This window comes from Anomaloglossus baeobatrachus, chromosome 3 (assembly GCF_048569485.1).
Source record: "Anomaloglossus baeobatrachus isolate aAnoBae1 chromosome 3, aAnoBae1.hap1, whole genome shotgun sequence".
NCBI classification, from domain to species: domain Eukaryota; kingdom Metazoa; phylum Chordata; class Amphibia; order Anura; family Aromobatidae; genus Anomaloglossus; species Anomaloglossus baeobatrachus.
This window is the reverse complement of record NC_134355.1, coordinates 592,873,898-592,886,877: the sequence shown is the minus strand read 5'-3', so window position 1 is coordinate 592,886,877 and position 12,980 is coordinate 592,873,898. Positions and strand designations below refer to the sequence as shown.

Sequence of the window (12,980 nt, the reverse complement as noted above, 5' to 3'; positions counted from 1 at the left end):
TCGCACATGCGATATGTGGTGCTTGCTGCCCACCTCCTTCCTTTTCCGGTGGACGCAGGTAAGGAGATGTTTGTCGTTCCAGCGGCGTCACACATAGCGATGTGTGGTGCCGCAGGAATGACAAACAACATCGTACCTGCAGTAGCACCGATATTATGAATATGAACAACGATTTTTCACGTTTTTGTGCTCGTTGATCGTCGCTCATTTGTGTTACATGCTGCAATGTCGCTACCGGCGCCGGATGTGCCTCAATAACGACGTGACCCCGACGATATATCGGCAGTGATGTTGCAGCGTGTAAAGTACCCCTAACAGGTCACCATAGCCAGGTAACCCAGAGATCTTCATTTGACCTTGGGTTGGCATGGCAACGATCAGGACTCTGTGATAATGTTGCAGGAGTCCCGATCGGGTGAGAGAGTGAGTCCACTCCCTCTCTCAGCCTCTTAAATGCTACAATTGCTATTGATCGCGGTATTTAAGGGGTTAAGCAGCCGAGGCATTGTAGGCACCAGCTATGGCTGTGACAGCTGGGTCTTGTCTATCGCTCAAACTGAGCTCCTGGAGACGATCAAGCGGGGGCAGCTCGTGTGCCCATATGATCACTAGGACTTATCAATAGGTCCAATTGCAGAAATGCACCGTGCGGTAAGTCCAATGTTGGGAAGGGGTTAAAGAAGAACAAATTGTTTGATTAAAATCCCCAAAATACAAAAGCAAAATTGCAATGATCAATCAGGCCCTGTATCTCTATAAAATGTGTGAAATAATAACTTAAAAGTTCCTTACGTGACAGCTGTGAGGTTGTGGACATTAACATTTCCTTTTCTGAATTTCTATTTTGTTTCTTCACTTGTTTGTTTAAAAGTTTCTCCATCTTCGCTCTTTCAGTCTCAATTTCTGGCCATTTCTTCACTTTTTGCTGGTACTGCTTTGCCAACACAGATCTCAATTCTTTGTAGACAGATAACGAAATTCCTTTCGATCCCTTTAAATGACAAAAGCAGAAATTCCATGGATTATTCTAAGGCTGTACGTAAATTAGGCAATGTTGGCCTTTATGTTAGTGCTGTGTCATGTATATATTTTACCTTTTTCACACCCATACTTTCAAGCTTCTCCAGTAATGTCTGCTTCAAGATTGGGCGAAACTTTTTGGCAAAATTAGGGTCCTTTCTCATAGTCTCAATCGTTTGTATTCTGTGATGTAAAGATTCATCTAATAAGGGCACAAAAATGAAGAAAAAAGTTACATTAAAAGAGAAAAAGAAAATATTTTTGCACGGAGATGCTTAATGGCCCACGTTCCAAGTGCATTGCTACAATACACATCCCTATCTGACGGTCTGGGCTCCACCAATCTTATAATGATCAATTCTTCAATGTTTCTCCCTCCTGTGCTGCTCTATGCTACCCAATGAGCTAGAACAGCCCCTTTTACTTGAACGAAGTGATAGGAGGATATACTACTACACTTCAGTCATTTCAGGACTAAAGGGTGCTTTACACGCTGCAATATCGCTAAGGAAATATCGTCGGGGTCACGGTGGTTGTGACGCACATCCGGCCTCGTTAGCGAGATTGCAACATGTGACTCCTCTGAGCGACCGTAACCGATTGCAAAAGAGGGAAAAATCGGTGGTCATGGAGAGGTCATTCTAAAACAAAATATCGTTTTCTGCCCAGTAGCGATGTGGTTCGTCGCTTCTGCGGCACCACACATCGCTGTGTGTGACACCGCAGGAGCGACAACCATCAGTTTACCTCCGTCCACCGGAAAAGGAGGACGGAAGGAGGTGGGCGGCATGTCCCAGCCGCTCATCTCCTCCCCTCCTTTTCTATTGGGCGGTGGTTCAGTGATGCTGCTGTGACGTCGCTTTGACGCTGAACGAACCGCCCCCTTAGAAAGGAGGCAGTTTGCCGGTCACAGCGACGTCGCAGAGCAGGTATGTGCGTGTGATGCTGCCGTAGCGATAATGTTCGTGTAATGCGTGTAATGCTGCCGTAGCGATAATCACGGCCATACGACAGGGGCGGGTGCTATCGCGCTCGACATCGCTAGCAATTGCTAGCGATGTCGCAGCGTGTAAAGCCCGCTATACTCTCTGTTGGAAATGATTGTAAAGGGAGTAGCTTTTCAAAAAAAGTAGCCAGGGCAATCAAAACTTTAGGGTGGTAAAAGGGTATTGCACCAAAAAAATTAAAAAGCTAGAAACTTTAGCGAGTTTCAAAGCAAAAAATCAAAGATATTTACAATCATTCATGATTTCCTGGGTTGCACAATCCAGGATGAGATGGCAAATCTGTCCAGGGAGAAGCCAGGGCCTCCTTAAAGGGAACCATCCAGCAGGATTTTCATATATAAAGTAAAGCCAGTGCTATACTGGCCCTAGGATGCTGAATTTAACCATACCTTTTGTTTACAGATTGGATGTCTTATTTCAGAAATATGTGCAAGTAAAGTTACAGCAATGCACTGCTTTTTGATTAACAGGTGCAACTGGAAGGGAGTATGTGGGTCGGGTTTTGCTATCTATTCCTGCCCTTGTCACAGTCATAGATGTTAATTCTGCTGCAGGCAGACAAACAGGGGCGGGAACAGATAGCAAGACCCAAACCACATATTGCCTTCCTGTTGCACCTGTCAATCAAATGGCAGTGCATTGCAGTATCTTTACTTGCAGAAATCTCTGAAATAAAACATTCAATCTCAGAACAAAAGCTATGCTTACATTCAGCATCCTAGCACCTGTATAGTTCTGACTTTACTTATTTTATGAAAATCCTGCTGGTTAGTTCCCTTTAAGCCACAGGAAATGGAACCTTTTTTGCAGAGGTTTCTTATGTTTAATCATCAGACTGAGTCTTAGGGGTACTTTGCACGTTGCGACATCGCTACTGCGATGTCGTCGGGGTCAAATCGAAAGTGACACACATCCGGCACCAGTAACGGCGTCGCAACGTGTAAAGCCTAGATGCATCGATAAACGATCGCAAAAGCGTCGTAAATCGGTGATCTGTGTAGTGTCGGTCATTTTCATAATTTCGCTGCAGGGACAGGTACGATGTTGTTCCTCGTTCCTGCGGCAGCACACATCGCTGTGTATGAAGCTGCAGGAGCGAGGAACATCTCCTTACCTGCCTCTACCGGCTATGCGGAAGGAAGGAGGTGGGCGGGATGTTTACGTCCCACTCATCTCCGCCCCTCCGCTTCTATTGGCCGCCTGCCGTGTGACATCGCTATGACGCCACACGACCTGCCCCCTTAGGAAGGAGGCGGCTCGCCGGCCAGAGCGACGTCGCAGGGCAGGTAAGTGCGTGTGAAGCTACCATAGCAATAATGTTCGCTACGGCAGCTATCGCAAGATATCGCATGTGCGACAGGGGCGGGTACTATCGCACTTGGCATCGCTATCATCGGCTAGCGATGTCGCAGCATGCAAAGTACCCCTTAATGTTCAAGGGACACATGGGGGGATGGGTGATGCCTAAAAAAGGGATGTGGCAATAGGGGGACATTTTTTATTGTGTTCTTCATATGCTGTATATCCTCTCTGGAAGGACACTCTAAAAAACTTACCAGGGGGCTTTAACTTGTCAAGAAGATTGTAGATGAATGATTCAGCAAATAGCACCAGAAAGACTGGGGTGGAACTAGTGTAAAATGTTTGTGCAAAAAGAGGTGCAACTTATAGGAGAAATATACTCCTGTATGATTGGCAAACACAAGGGGAGTCTTAAGGACTTGGACACCAAGTCATATATATATACTATGGGACTCAAAGTAACCTTTAATATTCTTAACTGATACTGGCAAGACATGATCCGTGTTAGTCAGTAGAGATAAAAAAAATGTTTAAAAGAACTGAGAGACATCAGTAGTTGATACCTTTTAATGGCTAACTGAAAAGATGGTAATAATAGCAAGCTTTCGAGACTACTCTGGTCTCTTCATCAGGATACTGAGCCTGATGAAGAGACCTGCGTAGTCTCGAAAGCTTGCTATTATTACCATCTTTTCAGTTAGTCATTAAAAGGTATCAACCACTGAGGACTTCAGTTCTGTTAAACAATTGTTTTTACTTGCGGGACAATATTACTTGGCGCTGCCTGTCTGAGACTCCCTGATCAGGCTTATAAAGCTGGGTAATAAGTGGGGGACCCTCCTCTATGAGGTCCAAATGGCCTAAGCGCTATACATCAGTGTTGGAGAATGCATTGTGAGAGCAGTCATGTAACACTTATACGCTCTACTCACCATCATTACTGGACTCTTCACTTGCCTCTTGTTTTGCTTCTCCCACTGGCAAAACCACTTGTGCAACTTGAGGCGCTGCATTATAAAGGGAAGGATGAGAGTAAGACACCAATACCCTTATCTTCTGCTCTATGTATGCGCATTGCGTAGTTTTTTACGGAAATGATACTAAAACCTTAATAATGAGTTTTGTGTGTTTTTTATATTAAAAAATAAAAAAATCTTGTTAGATTTTTTTTTATACGAGTTCTTTTTAATTTTGTGCTTTCTATAGGAGTTTTTTTCCTCTATCCTGACCCTATAGATTTCTACATTAATATATTGACATAAAAAGCTTAGTAACTTCTGATATTACTTATCTTGTACTATTCTGGAGGTACTGATCAGACATCTCTAAAGGGGTTTTCTCCTTTGAGAAAAGTGGATTACAACTGATCACAAAGTAGTAGGAAAAATAAAAACTGGAGACAGTACTTACCTACCTTTAGTCCCTGCCGCAAGCTGCGGTCTCTGTGTTTTGCCTGCAGTGGTGATGTCATGACTACAGAGCTCATTACCACTGCAGCTAATCACTAAACTCAATGGCGTATACCTTTAATGACTCAGTGATTGGCTGCAGTGGTGATGACATGAATAGAGAGCCCTTTACCACTGCAGCTAATCACTAAGCTCAATGGTGTATACCTTTAACGACTCAGTGATTGGCTGCAGTGTTGATGAAATCACTACAGAGCCCTTCACTACTGCAGATCATCACAAAGCTCAATGGCAGAAAACCTTCAATGACTCAGTGATTGGCTGCAGTGCTGATGTCATGACTATACAACTCATCACTATTGCAGGTAATCACTAAGCTCAATAGCATAAACCTTCAATGACTCAGTGATTAGCTGCAGTGTTGATGTCATTACTATACAGCTCATCACCACTGCAGCTGATCACTAAGCTCAATGGCTCATACCTTCAACGACTCAGTGATTAGCTGCAGTGGTGAAGTCATGACTACAGAGCTCATCACCACTACAGCTAATCACTAAGCTCAACGAGCCATACCTTCAATAGCTCAGTGGTTGGCTGCAGCAGCGATGTGGGTAGTAGTTGTGACTTCACTGTTGCAGCCAAAATACTCAGATTGGAGCAGCCCTGGTGGAGCAGACGCTTGAGTGAGGGAGGGTGACTACTGTCTCCATTTGTTTTTATTTATTACTACCTGATGAGTTGGGGGTCACTTTTCTAAAAATGGAAAACCCCTTTAAGGATATTTGTTTACATTCAAAAACGTGTCTCTTGGCAGGAAAAATGCTCCATCAAAGACACGATTTTTTGCATGCGTTATTGATGCATTTTTCATCCATTCTAATGAATTGACGCAGCAGATCTGAAACTGCTTCAAATCTGCAAGGAAAGAGAAAAGTAATATTTGGACGAGATTTCAGAAATCTCATTATCTTTGCTGGGACAGGAAAATTCTGCGTTTTTTGTGACAAAAAATATAAGGAAAAACATGGCAAAAAATGCAACCTGTGAACATACCCTAAAATGGATGTGTCACCACATACCACAAAACAAACTGTGTACCTTATTACATAGATCTCATAGACCTGATGATAATGGATTTATTTTATTACTAGCTGTAGTACCCGGCATTGCCCGGGATAGAAACTGTCTCTCTGTCTCTCTCCCAGTCTCTGTCTGTGTGTCGCTGTCTGTCTCTCTGTCTGTCTCTCTCCTTGTCTGTTTCTCTCTCTCTATCTCTGTGTCTGTCTCTATGTGTGTGTCTGTCTGTTTCTCTCTTTGCCCGTCTGTCTCTTTGTCCATCTGTCTCTTTGCCCAGCTGTCTCTTTCCAGGGCTGTCTCTTTCCAGGGCTGTCTCTTTGCCCGGTCTGTCTCTTTCTAGGTATGTCTCTTTCTAGGTATGTCTCTTTCTAGGTCTGTCTCTTTCTAAGTCTGTCTCTTTGCCTGGCTGTCTCTTTCCAGGGCTGTCTCTTTCCCCGGCTGTCTCTTTGCCCGCTCTGTCTCTTTGCCCGCTCTGTCTCTTTGCCCGGCTGTCTCTTTCCAGGACTGTCTCTTTCCAGGTCTCTCTTTGGCCGTCTATCTCTCTGTCTCTTTCCAGGGCTCTCTCTGTCTGTGTCTGTCTGTCTGTCTTTTTCTGTCTCTCTCTATATCCGTCTCACCACTGACATCATATTACCTCACACATAAGCTTCTTATACGAACAGTTTATTTTGTTCTTATAGCAACCACTGACAGTTGCTATTTATAGCCTGTAGCTCCCACCTCCATTCAGTTTAATAGAGGCAGGATTTTTGGCGAGTAAAGGGTACTTTAGACACTGCGATATCGGTACCGATATTGCCAGCGTGCGTACCTGCCCCCATCGGTTGTGCGACACGGGCAAATCTCTGCCCGTGTCGCACAACATCGCCCGGACCCATCACACTACTTACCTTCCCTGCGATGTCGCTGTCACCAGCGAAACGTCTACTTTCTAAGGGGGCGGTTCCTTCAGCGTCACAGCGACATCACAGCAGCGTCACTGAACCGCCGCCCAATAGAAGTGGAGGGGCGGAGATGAGCGGGACGAACATCCCGCCCACCTCCTTCCTTCCGCATTGTGGCCGGGAGGCAGTAAAGGAGAGTTTCCTTGCTCCTGCGGTGTCACACGTAGCGATGTGTGCTGCCGCAGGAACGAGGGACAACTTCGCTACTGCTGCAGTAACGATATTTGAGAATGGACCCCCATGTCACTGATGAGCGATTTTGCACGTTTTTGCGACAATGCAAAATCGCTCATAGGTGTCACACGCAATGGCATCGCTAAAGCGACCGGATGTGCGTCACAAATTTCGTGACCCCAACGAGATCACTTGAGCGATGTCGTAGCGTGTAAAGCCCGCTTAAGTGTAAAGCGCAGGGTTAAATTTTCCCGCCCAAACATAGTCTATGACGTTCCCTGAGTCACATGGGGTGTCTGTGCAAAACTTCGTGATTGTAAATGTGACGGTGCGGATTCCTATAGTGGACACACACACATACACACACTCAGCTTTATTCATTTATTTTACTCACTTATAGGAGCAATCCCTTTAAATGCTCATTGTAAATGTAAAGGGATTTTCCAAAAACATATTTCTTTATTTATTTATTTTTAACAAACAGCACACAATTGTACAAACCAAGAAAAGAAGTAACACCACAGTACCACTCTCCTGCTGCTCCTGGGGTAAAGTGACCCTAGACCCGTTTTTACAAGGTTCTAGCTATGTTATCTATATGTTGACATCACTGTGTCACCGCTGCTCCCATAGACTAGCTGCAGTGGTCAAGTCTAATGTCAACTCACTGTTAAAGCCATCTGCAAAGTTGTTCCAATGCAGCAGGGGATTAGTAACGTGCGTATAAATATATGGACATGTGCAGTAACAGTCTGGATTTGTACTTACCCTCTCTGAATTCTCTGCTTGTGCTCAATTCTCTGATCTCGGGGAGAAAAAGTGACATATATCGTTTAATTAACGACCGACAACGTGAACAGAAGTTTGATTATAATAAGACACTTATACAAATGAGGACTCCCACATCCAATCACCGTATATCTTAGGCCTCATGCCCATGAGCACATAGTGACGCCATACGACATTACGGTTGTGAATGGTAGAAGCCCGGTGGCCATTACTGTGCAGTATTTAGACATTTTTCTTCAGTCAGATTCTGTGCGCACGTGAGACAAAAACTCGTGATACACTGCATGAGTTACTGTATATGTGAAGGTATACTCATAGAAGCATCAACTCTAGGGAAAAAACAGCTCCACTCAAAACATTCAGAAGACCATATGGCTCTGCTATACTCGGCTATACACATTATATATCTCGTCCAAGTCCCAGATACACAAGTGCTCAGCTATCTCTGCAGACACCCTGATGCACATGAGCGCTCAGTTATCTCTCTAGATTCCCTGATGCACATACCCATGAGCGCTCAGTGAATTTTCCAGGATCCCATACACACATGAAGCTCAGCTCTCTAGACTCCCCAATACACATGAGCGCTCAGTTATCTCTGCAAACTCCATGATACACATGAGCGCTCAGTTAGCTCTCTATATCCAACCATACCCATAAATGCTCAATTATTTCTCTAGACTCCATTATACACAGGAGCGCTCAGTTATCTCTGTAGACTCCCTGATACACATGAGCGCTCAATTATCTCTCCATCTCCCACCATACCCATAAATGCTCAATTATCTCTCGAGACTCCATGATACACATGTGTGCCGCCCCCGTGTCAGCAGCTGGCGCTGCTCGGATTCGGGGTCTACGGTATGGCTCGAGGGGTTCCCAGGACCCGGGGGTCGCGCGGACACTCCGAATAAAAGGGGAACGTATTTGTACAGGATTGATTGTAGAATGTCTGTGTGTGGTGAGGTGGGACACCACCGCTGCTGTCGTGGGATACCCAGGGGAGATGTAATGGCAGCCGGATGTTAACCCCTCCATGGGTAGGGATGGTTGCCCCGGGGCCCAGTGTCTCTGTGCAGGGTATGGCGACGGCAAGGGGCTTGCCCACCCAGATGGACCAGGGAATAGTTGGTTACTCACAATTGAATGAATCACATGAGTCTTTTGGTAAACCAAGGTGCTGGTGGTCGGCCGCCGCGGCTGGGCTGGTGGTCGCTGTCCTTTACTCTGCACTGTTTTTGTATATTGTGGGCTGCCTGGTTTGGAACTCAGGAGTCTGCTCCCGGCTTTCTGTGTGCCTAAGGAGCCGGGCCCGCTGACGCTGACCCATGGGATCTATGGGCCCTGGCGGTTGCCCTATCCCTCTCTGTGGGTGGTTGTCTGCTTTTGGGACTTTGGTTGAGACAGGACCTATAATTCCTGTCCTCAATCGGTTAATTAGCTAGGCCGCTAGTTTCGGTCCTGGCTTCAGGGTCCGAGTACCCCCTCTGTGCACGGTTTCCGGTCGGGTCTCCGGTGTCGGTACCGGTGGGCTCCAACCCTTCTCCAGTCCTTCTTGGATCTGCCGAGCCGTCTTCCCATCTCCTGCTGACGGAGACCACCGTCTGCCACCACCTAGCCAAGGTACCAGGGCTTCGACCCTGGCATCGTTCAACTTGAACTTCCTCTGCTGGAGCTACACCTAGCTCCAGACCACACTCCTCTCCACTTGAACTACAAACTCGACTGTTTGTTTTCCTGCCCCGGGCTGTCTAGACCCCTAGGTGGGCGTTTCCTAACCGCCTGGTCCCGCCCACTGGTGTGCCTGTCTTGCCCTGAGGGGGGTGACTAGGGTTTCAGGTCGGCTGTATGTAACCTAGGTGAGGGAAGGTGTTATGTGGGGGCCTATGTGTGACTACCTGGTTTTGCCGGGGCGTCACATGAGCGCTCAGTTATCTCTCTATATCCCATCATACCCATAAATGCTCAATTATTTCTCTAGACTCCATGATACACATGAGCGCTTAGCTATCTCTCTATATCCCACCATAGCCATAAATTCCTAGCTGTCTGTCAGAAATTTATCAGCTAGTATGATAAATCCCACGTCTCAAAGCATACAGGCTGTAAACAACAGAATGTCAGTAAGACCAATACTTTTAGAAAGAATATACCAAATTTATCATACTAGCTGTTCATTTTGTGATTAGGTTGTATTGTTAAATAACATAATATATCGTGACCCTCTCTATTTATTATCATTTCCGTGTATAGACAGGGAGGATAGGGAGAGACGAAGGGACAGCCACCGAGAAATGGGGTCATCGGTTAAATTAGGGTGTTTACTCCATTGACAGGTAGGGGCAGAGCCTTTTAGGGATTGTTTTTCTATGTACCCCACCAAATGTCCCCCTGATATATAGTGATAGACTGTTATCCCCCCATTGATAAACCTGAATTAACAAATCGGCCGCCTTTTTAGAATGACATATGTGTCGATGTAAATCTCCCTCTAAAACGATCACTGAGCTATATTATTACATTTTCCTGTGTGTGCTCACAGCTTGTATGTTGACATTTTATATTTAATATATTGGGTATATGCTGCTAACATAACCAATTTTCTATTAGTAATTTTTTCTTTTTTCTGCTAAACCTATCTCCTAAACACAGCAGAAATTCTGGGACATTCTTTGTCCCCATATATGTGTGGCTAAAAATCTTTTTTGAAATTGAACTTAAAATTTGTACCACTTTTCTTCTATTGCTTTTGAATTTTACCTTGTATTGCTGGCTGCAGAGCTAACTGAGAATCTGTCAGTAAGCTTGTTGTAAAGGGGGAGTTTATAATTGTTAACTTCTTTCTTCTTAGCTCACCTTCATGTGATTTATGACCAAGGAGTTTAGCTCAACCTTTATGTGCACATAAATCAGTTGGGAAGAAGACAGAGGAAAGAAAATAATACTGATAGACTAAAGGGTGCTTTACACGCTGCGACATCGCTACCGATATATCGTCGGGGTCACGTCGTTAGTGACGCACATCCGGCGCCGTTAGTGACATCGCAGCGTGTGACACCAAGGAGCGACGATCACCGATCGCAAAATCGTTCAAAATTGTTGCTCGTTGACACGTCGCTCCTTTCCTTAATATCGCTGCTGCCACAGGTACGATGTTGTTTGTCGTTCCTGCGGCAGCACACATCGCTACTTGTGACACCGCAGGAACGACGAACATCTCCTTACCTGCGTCCACCGGCAATGAGGAAGGAAGGAGGTGGGCGGCATGTTCCAGCTGCTCATCTCCGCCCCTCCTCTGCTATTGGCCGGCCACTTAGTGACACCGCAGTGACGTCGCTATGACGCCAAACACACCTCCCCCTTGAGGGAGGGATTGTTCGACGGTCACAGCGACGTCACTGACAAGGTATGTGCGTGTGATGCTGCCGTAGCAATAATATTACCTACGGCACCGAGCACCAAATGTCGCACGAACGACGGGGCGGCGGGTGCTATCGCGCTCGACATCACTAGCAATCGTTAGCGATGTCACAGCATGTAAAACACCCTTAAGACTCTAAGAACAGCTCACTGATGGATTCTCACTTAACTCATTCAGTAATAAACAGTGCAACATGGAGTATATAAAGACTGTCTTTACCCAAAAATATATGTATTTAAATACAAAAAAGCCTCAAAAGTAATCCTTTATGCCACAATTTCAAAAGTATGAAATATTATATATTATACAATAACGTTTTATGTGTAATTCCCGTGCTGTACTGAACATTAGGTGAGTGATACTAAGTAATATTGTGATGATATAAAATAGAAAATCCTGAACATACTTTCTTCTCCTGTGTCTTGATGACTTTTCCCTGGCTCTTAATTGTAGACTGCAGCGTTTGCATTGAGGATTCAAACTGCTCATCTCTTGCCTTCTGGTCACTGGACAGTGAAGCTCTCAGTCGTTTATTCTCACTTATGAGCTGGCGAGGTACAAAAAAAAAAGTTATTGGACATCCTGAAAAATCAGCAATAGAAATTGTTTTTGGAACTTTAGGGAATCTATCACCAGGTTTTTACCAGAGCGGTAGGACAGAGATCCTGATTCCGGTGATGTGTCACTTACTGGGCTGCTTGCTTTAGTTTTAATAAAATAATTATTTTATCAGCAGGATGTTATCACTAAAGGACAGGAAAACTTGCTGCCAGGTAAGCAGCTTGCTCTCCTCAGCACTGAGTGGCCACCTTCTGCCTACGCACAGCCTACACAGAAAGCTATCAATCATTGGTGTGGGGGGGTCATACAGAGTTCAGAAAGAAAGCTCTAGTAGAAATGTAGCCTCCTGAATGCTGCAATCACATTGATTGCAGCAGGGGGTTAAAATACCGGATGTGGCCTGGGCACCGCTCCGGGCAGTGAGAGCCGCGTCCTGACTGTTATATCAGCCGGAGAGCCAGCAGCAATTGCCGGGGTACAGCACCTGAACCCCGCGATCACTATTAACTACAAACTAAGGAAAAATGCAAAAATAAATGTATAAAAAAACATTAAAATGTGCGTTTTTTTCGCTGCATTTTTTCTGCCAAGACATGCAGTTTTGTGTGCAGAAAACCTGCACACAAATCTGCCACATAACCTTATAGGCCATGCAATGCTCTCTGGGAAAAATAGGTATGAATGTTATCTCTTCTCCAGAAGCTCTCTCTCCTGGACAGCTCATCTTCTTTCGATAACTATGGTCCCCTCAGTAGCGTCTACAGTTGGCCAGCAGTCTTCCTTTAATATCACTTCTTTATAATCACTTAGAGGCAATCTGCCACCAGGTTTTTGATACCTAATCGGAGAGCAACATATAGCAAGGACAGACACCCTCATTCTAAGGATGTGTCACTTATTAGGCTGTAGTTTTTATAAAATAACTGTTTTATCAGGAGTTTATCACTAGAGGACTAGTAAACCTGCTGCCATGTAGTCCTCCATATTCATTGTCATTGTATAACCCCGCCCCCACCACTGATTTGCAGCTTTCTGCCTATGCACAGTGCACAAATAACGCTGACAATCAGTGGGGTGGGAGAGGTCATACAGAGCTCAGAATTCAGGGAACTGGTAGATCTACAGCAGATAAAACGGGGAGTAGAAAAAACCTGCAGACAGATTCCCTTTAATCTTAATGATAAGTCTTTCTTACCTCTTCTCTCTCTACATTGTGGCTCGTCTTCATATCTTTGATCTTTCTCTTCCAATCCGTTCTCTGAAACACATATTT

General features: G+C 45.1%; 1 protein-coding gene across 1 annotated transcript in view; it reads right to left on the bottom strand.

Annotated features, from left to right (window-relative positions):
* The window catches only part of DZIP1L (DAZ interacting zinc finger protein 1 like), a 64,517-nt gene that overhangs the window by 20,998 nt on the left and 30,539 nt on the right, over positions 1-12,980 (bottom strand). The window contains exons 7-12 of the mRNA XM_075341559.1: positions 12,903-12,965; positions 11,553-11,693; positions 7,705-7,741; positions 4,262-4,336; positions 1,095-1,222; positions 793-991 (exon numbers count right to left, since the gene is read on the bottom strand). Coding sequence (XP_075197674.1) covers positions 793-991; positions 1,095-1,222; positions 4,262-4,336; positions 7,705-7,741; positions 11,553-11,693; positions 12,903-12,965 — 643 coding nt within the window. The remainder of the gene's footprint in view (positions 1-792; positions 992-1,094; positions 1,223-4,261; positions 4,337-7,704; positions 7,742-11,552; positions 11,694-12,902; positions 12,966-12,980) is intronic.